This window comes from Plasmodium gallinaceum (genome assembly GCF_900005855.1).
Source record: "Plasmodium gallinaceum strain 8A genome assembly, contig: PGAL8A_v1_98, whole genome shotgun sequence".
Lineage (NCBI taxonomy): Eukaryota > Apicomplexa > Aconoidasida > Haemosporida > Plasmodiidae > Plasmodium > Plasmodium gallinaceum.
The window spans coordinates 1,243,018-1,255,794 of NW_021628265.1; the positions used below are offsets into that span (position 1 = coordinate 1,243,018).

Sequence of the window (12,777 nt, forward strand, 5' to 3'; positions counted from 1 at the left end):
ATATACTTTTCATTCTTTTATATATGCATATCACATATAAATAAATATTTGTAAAAATGTTTTTTGGTAATTCAGAATATTTTGAATATTAAAATACTAAAGAGAATTATGTAATAATTTACAATTAATATTAAAAATATATTTTTTTTTATTTTTTCATTTGTATTTTTTCCTATTTTTTCAATGAGTAGAAATATCTTTGAAACTATTTTGAAGAGTTATTCTCTTAATGCAAGCATTTAAAATTCATATATACATATATATATATATTTGTTATGTTCTACAAAAATTTGATTTTTAATAATAATTCACATAAATACATTTTATTTATATAATTAAATATTTGTGATTTTATTTTAATATTCCCATTTTTTGTTTAATATAAAATCATATATATTTGTTAAGCAAAAACTTGAATAATAAAAAAAATGTAATTTTATGTACAATCTTGAATTGAATTTTTTTATTTTCTTTTTATACTTTTCATTTTATACAGTAAATATTCCACATTTTAATGTCATTATATAATAATTAAGGTTTTTATATATTATTATATATTTTAATAGTTGTATATAAAATATAAAATGATATATAAATTTTATTGAGGCATTTCACACTTCTTTTTCATGTTATATATACATAATTAATAATAGTTGCATTATATAAAATTAATAATACTAAGATAAAACAAAAAAAAAATTTTAAACATAAATTGATATTTTAAATTTATTATCATAAATATTAGTATTTATATTTCATATTACAAAAAAAAAAATTTTTAACATTTAAATATATGAACTTGGAAGAAAAAATAAACACTACACATTTGGTATAACATGTACACATAATCTAAATTAAGTATATAAAAAAAATATATTTTTCTTTTTGAAAAAAACATATTTTTTCACAGATAAATAAATTAAAATAAAATATAATAAAAAAAATAATGTTCATTAAAAACTTCAAATAATAGTAACAATAGAATTTTACTAAAATACAATAGGAATATTATTTTAATAAAAGATTTGATTAAAAAAAATATATAATTATGAATTATTAGAGTAGATTATTTATAAATATCATTTTTTTCCTAATTTTATCTTTATCTGTATAATTGCTATAAATAAATGGAAGATAAAAAATATATATATATATATATATATATGTAGTAATTATAGGAATATTGTAAACTATTTATTTATTAACGTGGAATATGTTGTCTTATAATCATGAATCCATAACATTGGAATTTTATAACGTTTCTCTTGATCGTTATTGTTTAAAAAGTCTCTAAAATTATGCTAAAATATATATAAAATAAAGGAAAAAAAAGAAATAGTTTTTAATTTAATTAATATTTTTCATTAACATTTTTAATAAAAAAAAAAAAAGAATAAATGTTTCTCTTAATATTATTTAATTTTTAACTTTTTCAATTAGATTTAAGTCGCTTTGTAATAACCATAAAGAGCAAATAAAAATAAATTCTTCTTTTTTCTGTATAAAAATAGAAAGAAAAAAGAAATTTAAATTAAATATACACAATCTGCAAAATTGTTCTACTTTTATATTAATTAAATCAACATATCGTTGATTGCATTTAGGTGTGAGTTTCTATAATTTTTTAAAAAATATAATAAAAAAAATGAGTGATGGAACAAATTATTCTTACTGGTTTTACTTGTAATTTTACCAAAGTATCATAATTAAATTCTATTTTGTCTTTAGAAGACCATTTATCCAATTTACTTTTACAATTTAAACTTTTATAAGATTGAAAATCTAAAGTTCTTTTTCTTATAAGCTCTTCTGAATAATCATAACAGAAGTTTTTGTAATTTACCCTAAATATAAAATTTTGACATAAAAATAATAATAAAAACAAAATAATCATATTATATTTATGCTTTTTTGTTTTTTTTTTTTTTTTTATACTCATTTTCTCCTTCAAATAATATAAAACTTTCTGATTTTAATTCATTCATTTTTTATAAAGTTTTAATTTCTTCTATAAAAAAATTATGAGTTAGTTTTAGGCTTATTATTATTTTGGTATTGAATTTTTTTGTATTTTATGGGTAAAAACTATTTTTTATAAATATAAAGATTTTTTTTATTACTTAAATATTAACATAAATTTCATAAATTTTTTTTTTTTTACTTTTTAAATAAATTATATAGTTTTTCTTATTTTGATTAGATGTAATGAAATGTGAAATCTTACACCAGAAATAAAATTATAGAATAATCTTCACAATATTTTAAAAAAATTAAAATTTTGATCAAGCGATAAAAATTAGACAAAAAACAAAAAAAAGACTTTAAATTTTAATTTTTCATAAAGATTAAATTGAGTAAGCACAAATTATGAATAATTTTTTTTTTTTTGTCGTAAATTTATATATACATTATAGGTGAAAATTTTTTATAGATATATTTAAGAAAAACATATGTATATAAAAATTTAATATAAAACATATAATTTTTTTTTTTTTTTTTATTACAATATTATGCAATATGGAAGGTATAAATAAAGAGAAATAAATAAAATTTAGAACCCATAAATTTGATATGAATTATTTCTTTAAAAATATACAATTATTAAAGAGATTAAAAAAGTATATATATATATTAAAAACATATATTTCATTTTTTTTTTCTTTTTAATTTAAAAAATTTAAATAAAGATTTTATATATCTTTTAATTCCAAGGGTACATGTTTCACTTAACAAGTTATACATTTCTTAAATATTCATAAATTATGAATCCATCATAAATATAATGTAATATTTTTAAAATATTGCACACAAATATGTAAAACAAATATTTTATATAATTTTCTAAAACACAATCTTAGAAAATATGGATATATATTTTTAATTATGAATTTCCATTTAAAATATATCAGGTGAATCTGAAAACTCCTTATTTTTTTTGGTGAGCCAATATTTATGATTAAATAAATATATATCATTATCTTTATAAATTGGATCTTTATTCTTATAAAACCATTTGGGCTTGTAAGAATTATTTGCTCCATACTTTTTTGAGTTCTGTCTTTGTTTATTTTCAAGCCTTTGTTTTTCAAGCATAGCTACTTCTATGTTTCCATTTTCATAATTTCTCTGATCAGGACGAAATCTGCTGTCTGTGCATGCTATGGATGCCCCATTTAACCTGTCATATTCAGGTGTTATTTCATTTAATTCTACTGTCATATAATTAAATCCATAATACATGTCACTATTTTTAGGTCTCTTTTGTGCTCTCCATACGCACACACTTTTTAAATTTTCTATATTATTCTCATAAAATTGCCAATCAAAATTATTGATGAAATCATTTAAAGTATTTTTATTAAAAAATTGTGTGTTTTCGGTTCCATCTTCGTTAAAGAAATATGTATCATATTGTAGTTTTTTCAAATTTTTTACGTATGCTATGTAAATTTCTTGGGACCATTTCCCGTATATAAAAAAAATGACATTTTTAAATCTGTCACATACAATTCCTCGTACCTTGTGTATTTCTTTATCAAACCATCCTTTTCTTATATAACGAACTATAGAAAAATCTCCATTATTGTGATTTCTTATTAATATATTTCCATGTAATTCTACCCATAATTTTCCAAATATAATATTGTGTATAATCATATTTGCTCTTTGATATGTATAATGCTCGTAACTACATTCACTTTTTACCCCACTATTATTGATCTTTGTTTTTTTCTTCTCTCTTCCTCCTTCACCTTTTTTTTTTTTTAAATATTCATCATTCTCTATTTCATCCACTTGTAATCCATTTTCATTTAAAGAATTTCCTTTTTTGATATTATTTTCATTTAATTTATTTGTATTCCATGTATTGCCATAATTGCGATCACAACCGTTTTCTTCACTATTTTTATTTTCATTTTTGCTATTTCCATCAATTTTGATTTCACTGTTGTTTTGATTGTTCAATATAAAAAAATTGTTTTTTTCAACTCTGTCTTTTATTTTAGATTTTTTACATGATTTGTTTTTACTATTTTCTATATTTTTCTCAAATATACAATTTTTATTAAAGTCTTCTTTCTTTTCTATTGGATAAAAATCGTGTTTATGAACATCATAATTTTTTATATCATTATTGTTATCATTAAAAGTTTCATTACAAATATTATTATCTTTTTTTTCAATATAGGTTTTTGTGTTCATTTCTTCTTTAACTGTGTTTTTTTCATAATATTTTATTTTGTTATGATCACAAATATCATTTTTATTAGAAATATTTTTATTTACCTCCAATTTTTTAGTTTTATTCATACTTTTGCTATTATTACAATTTTTTTTATATTTCAATATAAGATGATTTGATCCTGGTATAGTTACTTCTATAGATTTTCCTAGTATTTGTACATTTACCATTATGCTAGCAAAGTTCTCCATATAATCATTATGGCAATGATAAGCAGTAATAGGTGGATGATGAACAACTTGTTCTGATATGAAATAGAATTTCCTATGGGTCAATTCATATGTTTCACCTAATAATGGATTAAAAGGTTTGAATGTTCGACCAATTACTGATGCGTATGGTGATATAGTAAAAGCTGTTACAAATGCTAGTCTACTTGTACTTTCTTCTTGTTCTGACGCATATTTTAACAAATAAATATACTGAAAATCTTCAGCAAGACGTTGAAGAAATGAAGATGGCTCATTTAGATAAATGGGCATACCTATACGAGAAAGATCTTTTCCTATACAATCTTTTAGTAATGACCACAAGCTTATTTTTATTTCAGTTCTAGGGCTTGGTAATTTTTTTCTTCTTTTAATTGTTTTATCAGTATAAACATCTATTTTACTAAAATTTATTGATTCCTTTTCTTTTGTATTACATAAACGGATAAGACTATAATCATTTCTTTCATTACTGTTGTCATTACCATCATTAAAAGGTTCATCATTATTCTGAGTGTATATATATGTATTATTTTCATCTTTATTATTATAATCTACAATTTCATCATTTTTATTTTTAACATTAAATGCGTCATTTTTTTTTTTATTACTTTGATAATCATTTATGCCGTGTTCTTCTTTTTGAAAACTACATTCATTTACTGTGTTTTCTGAAATTTTATTAAATTCTTCATTCTTTTTTAATGTTTGAAATTCTTGTTCTAAACCTTGGTCATCGAAACTTTCATGAGCATTTATTTTTTTTTTATATCCAAATTCATTATTCACAGAATTACTTTTTGATTCCAATTTACTTTTTACGTTTCTATTTTTATTACTTTTTAAAGCAATTAATTTTTTTTCATTTTTTTTCTTTTTATTTATTGTATTTTTTTTTACATTCTCTTCAGTATCTCCTATACTAGTTGAGCTTCTTGAAGAATCATTTTCAATAGAGACACTTGATTGAATATTTTTATCAGAAAATGTTTCATCGCAATCAAAAAACAAATCTTCACTTTCTTGATCACTTTCATAAATATTTAATTTTTCTAATTTATTTTTTACTTTTATGTCTAAATCACCAAGTATTTTCTTTTCTTGAGATTTTTCAAGAAAGTAATTTTGCTTCGCTAATAGTTTTAATGACTTATTCATACACTTTGATTGAATATTTTCCTCTTTAAGTAGCATTTCAGTACAATTAATATACTTTTCTATTACTGTATCAATACATTCTATGGAGTTTGTCAATTGAGATAGCAGTGAACTTATATAATTAATACTTATTTTGTTAGGATTAGATAATTTCATTTTATTTAAAATTGATTTAGATTGATTATATTCAGAATTTTTTATTATATCTCTTGTTATTTGTTTTAAAGATACAATATTTTCCATTAAGCATAAAGTTGGGCTTTTATCTTCAAAATCAGTACTACATATAAATAATTCATCTAAGTTTATTTTTTTAGCATCATTTGTTTTAAAATTACTCTCAGAATAATCAAATGCATATTCTGACGATTCTTTATCAAAATTTTCAACCTTCTGTATGCCATTATTTTGCATTAAGTCACCAATTATGTTGTTAATTTTATTCTTATCGAAATCATTTGTATTTTTTATAATGTTCGTTAAAAATGAAGAATTTTTTGACATGCTATTATTAAAATTATTAACATCCATGAATCCTTTTTTATAACTTCCATGCAAATAATTTAACTGCGCTTTTTTAAATGAAATGTACCATTTATGTTTTTGCTCTGGTAAATCTGTCTTCAAATATAAAATTCCTTGTTCACTTGTTTCAATTTCAAAATGTAATGGGTCATCAGGGCATACCCGAATTTTACAGTGAGATAAAACAAAAGTTTCTTTAGTTGGTGAATATTTGTCTATAGAATATCTTAAAATTCCATTTTCTAAAACGAAATATCTAGGCCTATAACTACCAATAATGTTTGTCCATTTATTTAACCATCCTTCATGTATAATTCTTTTATCTCTATAATTTTTTGTTTTTTCATCATTATTTTCTAATTTGTTTTCATTTTGTAAATTGCTGTTTAATGCATTTTCTGAATTATTACTTGTAAGGGAATTTTTTTTTTCACTAAAAAGTCTTAAATTTAAATATTTTCCTCCTAACATAATTTTAAGTTACTTATGCCTGTTCATTATTTTTTTTTATCTTCTATTATATATAAATATGTATATATATATATATAAATTATATTTATTAAAAAAAATATTTAAACAAATATTTATTTTTTAAATTAAAAAAATATATATTTTGCAAAACAATCACATGCTTCTATGATTATTAAAGAAAATCACAAAGTTACTAATATATTTTTTTTAACTCAACACAATTTTATCTTCATCAAATTTCTATATAAACACAAGGATTTTTTTAAATTCAAATAAAAAAGTGTAAGAAGAAAAAGAAAATGTGCAAATAACATAAAAAATATAAATAAATTATAAAAAAAAGGGAAAAGTAAAAATAAATATTGATAAATTTATATTGTTTAAAAAGAATAAAAATATAAATGTAAAAATATAAAAGGATATAGGAAAAGAAAATATAACTATAGATACAGAAAAATTCACATCAAAATTTTAGTAATTCTATTTAAAATTCAATGTCTCAATAACTTTTTAAGTATTCTACAAATATTAATAATATAAATTCTAAACTAAATAAATGTAGAAGGGGAAAAAAAAAAAAAAAAAAAAAAAAAAAACATAAAAAATGATATTTTTTAATAATGAACGAAATAAAAAGTTTGTTAAATATAGAAAAAGTTATTTCTAAATTACTGTTAGCATATGTATATCAAATAAACCTGTTTATTCACTATTTTAATTATATATTAATATGAAAAGTACGCATTTATTGCTTTTTATATTTTATTAAAGGTTAATACTATTATTATTGTTATGTAAATATGAATTCATCTTTTAAGAAATGTATAATTACCATATATTTTTTTAAAAAAAATATAATGTCTATATTTTTTGTTCATAATAAAAATTAAAAAAGTAAATTATGATAAAAAAAAATTATAAAAATATAATTACCTCATTTTAAAATTACGCAAAAAATTTATACTATAAATTATTAAAAAAAAAAAAAAAAAAGTACACCTATGTTTTTTTTTTTTTTTTTTTTTTGTTGGCATAAGAGAAATTTCTATTTTAATGCCAAAATTTTGTCATGTCAAATAATGGAAAATTTTTTCCTATTAAAACTTAAAAAAATAAAAAAAAAAAAAATAATATATTAATAATTATATACTAATATAAATAATTATAAAAATTTTGATTTAATTTTGAAATATTAAACAAATTAAATTTATTTTATTTTAAATTTAATAAAAAAATTGAAAATTTTAAAAGAATGTTAAATATAACTAAATTTCTTAAAATAATTATAATTTTAAAATTAAGCGAAAAATAATTAAAGAAGAAAAAAAAATTTAAATAATAAAAAACAAAAATGATAAAATAAATGAAACAAAAAAAAAATATTAAAATTAAAAATATTCATAAAAATAAATGTATAAATTTAATGATTTAATAATTCTTTTATTTTAAAAGGATAGTTCTTTAATAGTAAAAGATCTAAAACAAAATAAATACTAAAAGGTGCATCTATTTCTGTCAAAATTTATATATATACATTTTACTTTAGAATCAATAACATTTAGATTTTATAAATAGCTCAAGTAAAATAAAATTAACATATCTAAAAATATATTTGTTAATTTTAATGCATTATAATAAGAAAATCACTTTTAATACAATACTTTTTTTAAATTTTCTTTATATAAATGAAAAAATATATATAAAAATGTATTATTTTAAAATTATTTCTTATTCTTTTTCTATATGTGACACTACTAAGAATTTATTTTTATTTACTATATTAAATAATTTTAAAGAAAAAATTATATATTTTAATAAAAAAATATGCATTTTTAAAGTAATTCTTATTTATGCTTTTATTTTAATGAATGTTTTATTTTTCTTTTATTTTATATATCTTATCCCTTTCAAAAGGCGTAAAAATATATATTTTTTTTTTTTTTTTTTGTCTATGTTACAACATATTTAATTGCCTTCAGGCTTGATCTAAGCAATTTCACTTTAAAAAATTATTTTTCTAAAAATATTTAAAGACATCTTCTTTTTCTAAATTTATTTTTAATTTATTATGTGAGAAGCATACATACAGTTGCAATATTTTTAAATTATTTATAGTCAAGAGAAGACACTTATCCTACTGGATAAGCTTTTAGAAAACTTTTTATTGTAATTAGTATTATAGTTATTTTTAAATCCGTTTTTTAAAACAGATTTTGCATTCCTAGAACTGGAATACTTTTTTCTGTATTTTTTGCTTAATCTTATATAATGATTTGAATTTGTTTTAACATAAAATAAACGAGGGTACATTTGAGAAAAATGCTTCAGACAGGTATTTCTAGAACTTTTAATTTTTGTTATTTTAAAATAATAAATAATATAAAATATTATAAAAATAATTAAAGAAGGAACAAATGCAGCAATTAAAAGTGTTATATAATGATATTTTTGATATCTGCAAGTTTTGCAGTTTACAGGCTTAGGGATTTCTCTTGTACTATCGACTAAATAATATAAGACATTAAAATAATTTGAATTATTTAGTTGACTTTTTATTTCTTTTGTAGATACATAATATAAATCATCTTTTTTTTTTTTTTTTGAATATATTTTTATATGTGCAATTATTTCATTTGGCTTCATTTTTATAATAACGTTATTAATTAAATTGTTATCAATACCTTCACCAAAGTGTCCAATAAATTTTATCATATCTGTACTCTTATATTTTACACAAGCACCATAAAAGTGAATATTGTATAAATAACTAATATTCTTTGTATTTTTTAAAAGAGCTTTTTGTACTGAACTAAAAGTAAATCTTACTTTTTTATTAATTTTTAAAAACATATGTAATGATAAATCTTCATATTTTTTTTCTTCTTCCTCTAATTTATTATTTTTTTCATCACCAAATATATATTTGGATGAATAAAAAGATGAATCTTCATATGATAAAAAATTATCGTTATAATGAAAATAATCTATTAAAATATTGTAAACATATTCTATAGTAAAATAAATATCATACATATCTTGTAATTTATTTTCATTTACTTGAGAATAAGATAATAATATTTGAATAATTATTTTTTTTTTGTCTTCATTTACTTTTAAATAATTGGAAAAAAAATTATGGTTTTTGTTATTTTCAAAATTATATAATTTATATTCATTTTTTGTTTGGTAACCTATAATTTTTAATTCTGGTATATATACTTTTGTTATATTATTAATTATATAAGCTGAGTCTCCATTACCTAGATATGTAGGATATAATTTATATATAAAATCATTCAATATATTTTTAAGTTTCATTTCAATATTCTTTATTTCTTCTTCACTTGTTGATTCTACATCATTTTTTCTTTTTAACAATACATGTAATAATATTTTATCTTTATTTAAGGATAGTTTATATTTCATTATTTTTCTTAAAAAATTTAAACTCATCCATTGATTTAATGTGTTTTGATACAATAGTATTAACATATTTTTTTTCGTTTCATCATCTATCGATTGATAACTTGCTATTATTGATATATATAATATATCTAACATTATATGAGCTTTTTTATGACTCTCATTAGAATTAAAAATCTGATTCTCTTGAAAAGGAATTAGAGACAATATTGTTTTTTTATGCATGCTATTTATTGTTAGTTTTTCCATTTCTGTATCTATTTTATTTTGTTCATATAAGTCTACATATTGTTTTAGTGATATATTTTTAAGTTCTTCATATATTGTCATATATATGTGATCATTTTTTTGATTTACTCCAAACTTTATTTTCTCAAGTATTTTAACCACATTATCTAATGTGTTATATTTATTTAAAAATTTAACTTTCTTGAGAAACTTTATAAATACTAAACGAAAAAAGTGATAGTCTTCTTTGTGAAATATTTTTGATAATTTATTATTATAAAATTTAGTTATAAAAAAATTGTTTTCTTTCTTATGAGTATTCATTAAAACACATTTATCCATAAATATTACGATAATTATAATATATATACTACAGAAAAAATAACACAAATCCATTTTCATTTAAATTATGGAAAATTATAAAAAAGTTATAATCATAAAAATAATGGCTATTACATCATGTTGATTTTTTTTTTTTTTTTTTTTTTTTTTTTTTTTGGCGCATTACAAAGCCTTTTCTTTTCCTTTTCATAATTTAATGGTAAATATTAAAAACAAGAAATAATTTTTATAAAATGTAAATGTAATTATTTATGTTACTGTTCAATTATTAGTACCAGTATATAAACTATAATAAATTACAAAATTTTAATAATGTTGTATTTTCATTTTTTATAAATTATTTTTATTTTATATGATATTTTTTTACTTTATTTTATTTCATTTTATTTATTTATTATTTTTTTTTTTTTAAATTGTAAAGTTAAAAACTTTATGAGATAAACTTAAAATTTATTATAAGGAGAAAAAAAAAGAAGAATAAACAGATTAACGCCAAAATATTAGACATTAAAATGAGTAAAATTATGTTTAATAATACTTGCATGCATAAATTTTTATTTTATTATAATTAATAATTTTTACTACTTTTAGATCTATTCTTTTCATATACTTAATTTTCTTAATTTATTTAATGATATAATTTAAAAAAATATATTATATACAATTTCCAAGTTTTTAAGAATAATATTTTTTTTTCTTTTGACATTTATTATTCATTTTTTTTTTTTTTTTTTTTAATTCTAATTATCTATTAAATGTGTAAACACATCTTTTTAAAATTTTCTTAAATTATGTATATTTTTATTTTATTCATTTTATAAATAAAAAAAGAAAGCCATTATTTATATAAATCTTTAATAATTGTATCAATATGAAAAGATAATTCAAAAAGGAGAAAAAATGAGAATTTTTAATTTCGTAGAAAAAAGTAGCTTATACAAGATATCATTCAAAGGTCTGGTTGATATTAAGGAAAAAAATTTTGTTAATAAACAAACCAAAATAAATTAACCACACCTATTAAGAAAAAATAAAAATGTATAATTAGTATCAGTCATCCAAAATGTAAGAAGTATTTGCAAATTTTTTATTAAAACAAAAGTATAAAAATTTTGAAGTTTACGTCCTATTTTATTTATTACGTAAAAAATTTTTTTAAAATTCTTAAAAACTATTTGTTTAAATTAACTCAATCCTTTTAATATATCATGATTTTATAATAAATTAAAATAAATATATTTGTTAAAATAGGTCAAAAATACGAAAAATTTATAACAGAAAGTACATTCCTTAAACATACCTTTTTTTTTTTTTTAACTATTGTAATTAACAAAATTGGAACACCTTAAGTATAAACAGTTATTTTAATTTTATTTTTTAAGGGAAATTTTTTTTTTTTTTTTTCTTGGTATATCTTTTATTTAAAATTTAATAAAATATTAAATTTATGGCACACATAATCCATATAAAAAGGAAGTTTTATAATTTTTATATTATATATTTTTAAAATATAAATATTAAGATTAAAAGTTTCAAAAAAGGAAAGCATATATGATTTTAGAAAAAAAGAATAATATTTATAATACTACAAAAATGAAAAAATCAAAAAAATGAAAATTGTTTTAATTATGTAATATTTTTTTTATTATTTAAATAAAAAATTGTGTTGTAAATAGATACTATTTATTATAAAAATTACTACATTATATATATCTTAATATTTATCAGTTCTTAAATATTTATGAAAATATGATCTAAAATTGACTTTATGGTTATATAAATAAGAACATAATAATAATATCAAAAAAAAAAATAAGAAATAGTAAAAAGGCCAAAAGGGTAAAAATTCTTAAAAGGAAATGTAGGTGTTTTATTTAAAAATATATATATATTTAGTCCATTATTTACTTTGTTAATTTCTAATTGTTTTCATAAATTATATACATTTACATCTAACATTTTAATTTAATATAGTTAAAAATATATAAATATATTATATAGCTTAAGCATATCAATTTAAAATAAAATAAATAACTATAATTTTATGTCTTTTTTTCTTTTTTTTTTTTATTTAAATATTTTACTAATTCATATATCTTTTTGAATAGAAAAAAATATTGTGCACAACTTGCATGTAACAAAAAAAAAAAAAAAAAAAAAAAAATTTTTTTAATATTT

The 12,777-nt window shown here is 18.1% G+C and overlaps 3 protein-coding genes across 3 annotated transcripts; all 3 read right to left on the minus strand.

Moving 5' to 3' along the window:
- Positions 1–1,190: 1,190 nt before the first annotated feature.
- On the minus strand, positions 1,191–1,985 carry PGAL8A_00359100 (conserved Plasmodium protein, unknown function; the record flags this gene model as incomplete). Its single annotated transcript, XM_028672639.1, has 5 exons — positions 1,191–1,301; positions 1,429–1,497; positions 1,564–1,614; positions 1,694–1,844; positions 1,936–1,985. 5 exons carry the CDS (start codon positions 1,983–1,985, stop codon positions 1,191–1,193), a joined length of 432 nt encoding a protein of 143 aa, XP_028529172.1.
- A 910-nt stretch (positions 1,986–2,895) lies between these two features.
- PGAL8A_00359200 (oxysterol-binding protein-related protein 2, putative) lies at positions 2,896–6,606 on the minus strand (the record flags this gene model as incomplete). Its single annotated transcript, XM_028672640.1, has 1 exon — positions 2,896–6,606. The coding sequence occupies one exon, from the start codon at positions 6,604–6,606 to the stop codon at positions 2,896–2,898; it is 3,711 nt and encodes a 1,236-aa protein (XP_028529173.1).
- Positions 6,607–8,721: 2,115 nt separating this feature from the next.
- On the minus strand, positions 8,722–10,659 carry PGAL8A_00359300 (conserved Plasmodium protein, unknown function; the record flags this gene model as incomplete). Its single annotated transcript, XM_028672641.1, has 1 exon — positions 8,722–10,659. One exon carries the CDS (start codon positions 10,657–10,659, stop codon positions 8,722–8,724), a length of 1,938 nt encoding a protein of 645 aa, XP_028529174.1.
- Between the last annotated feature and the right edge of the window lie 2,118 nt (positions 10,660–12,777).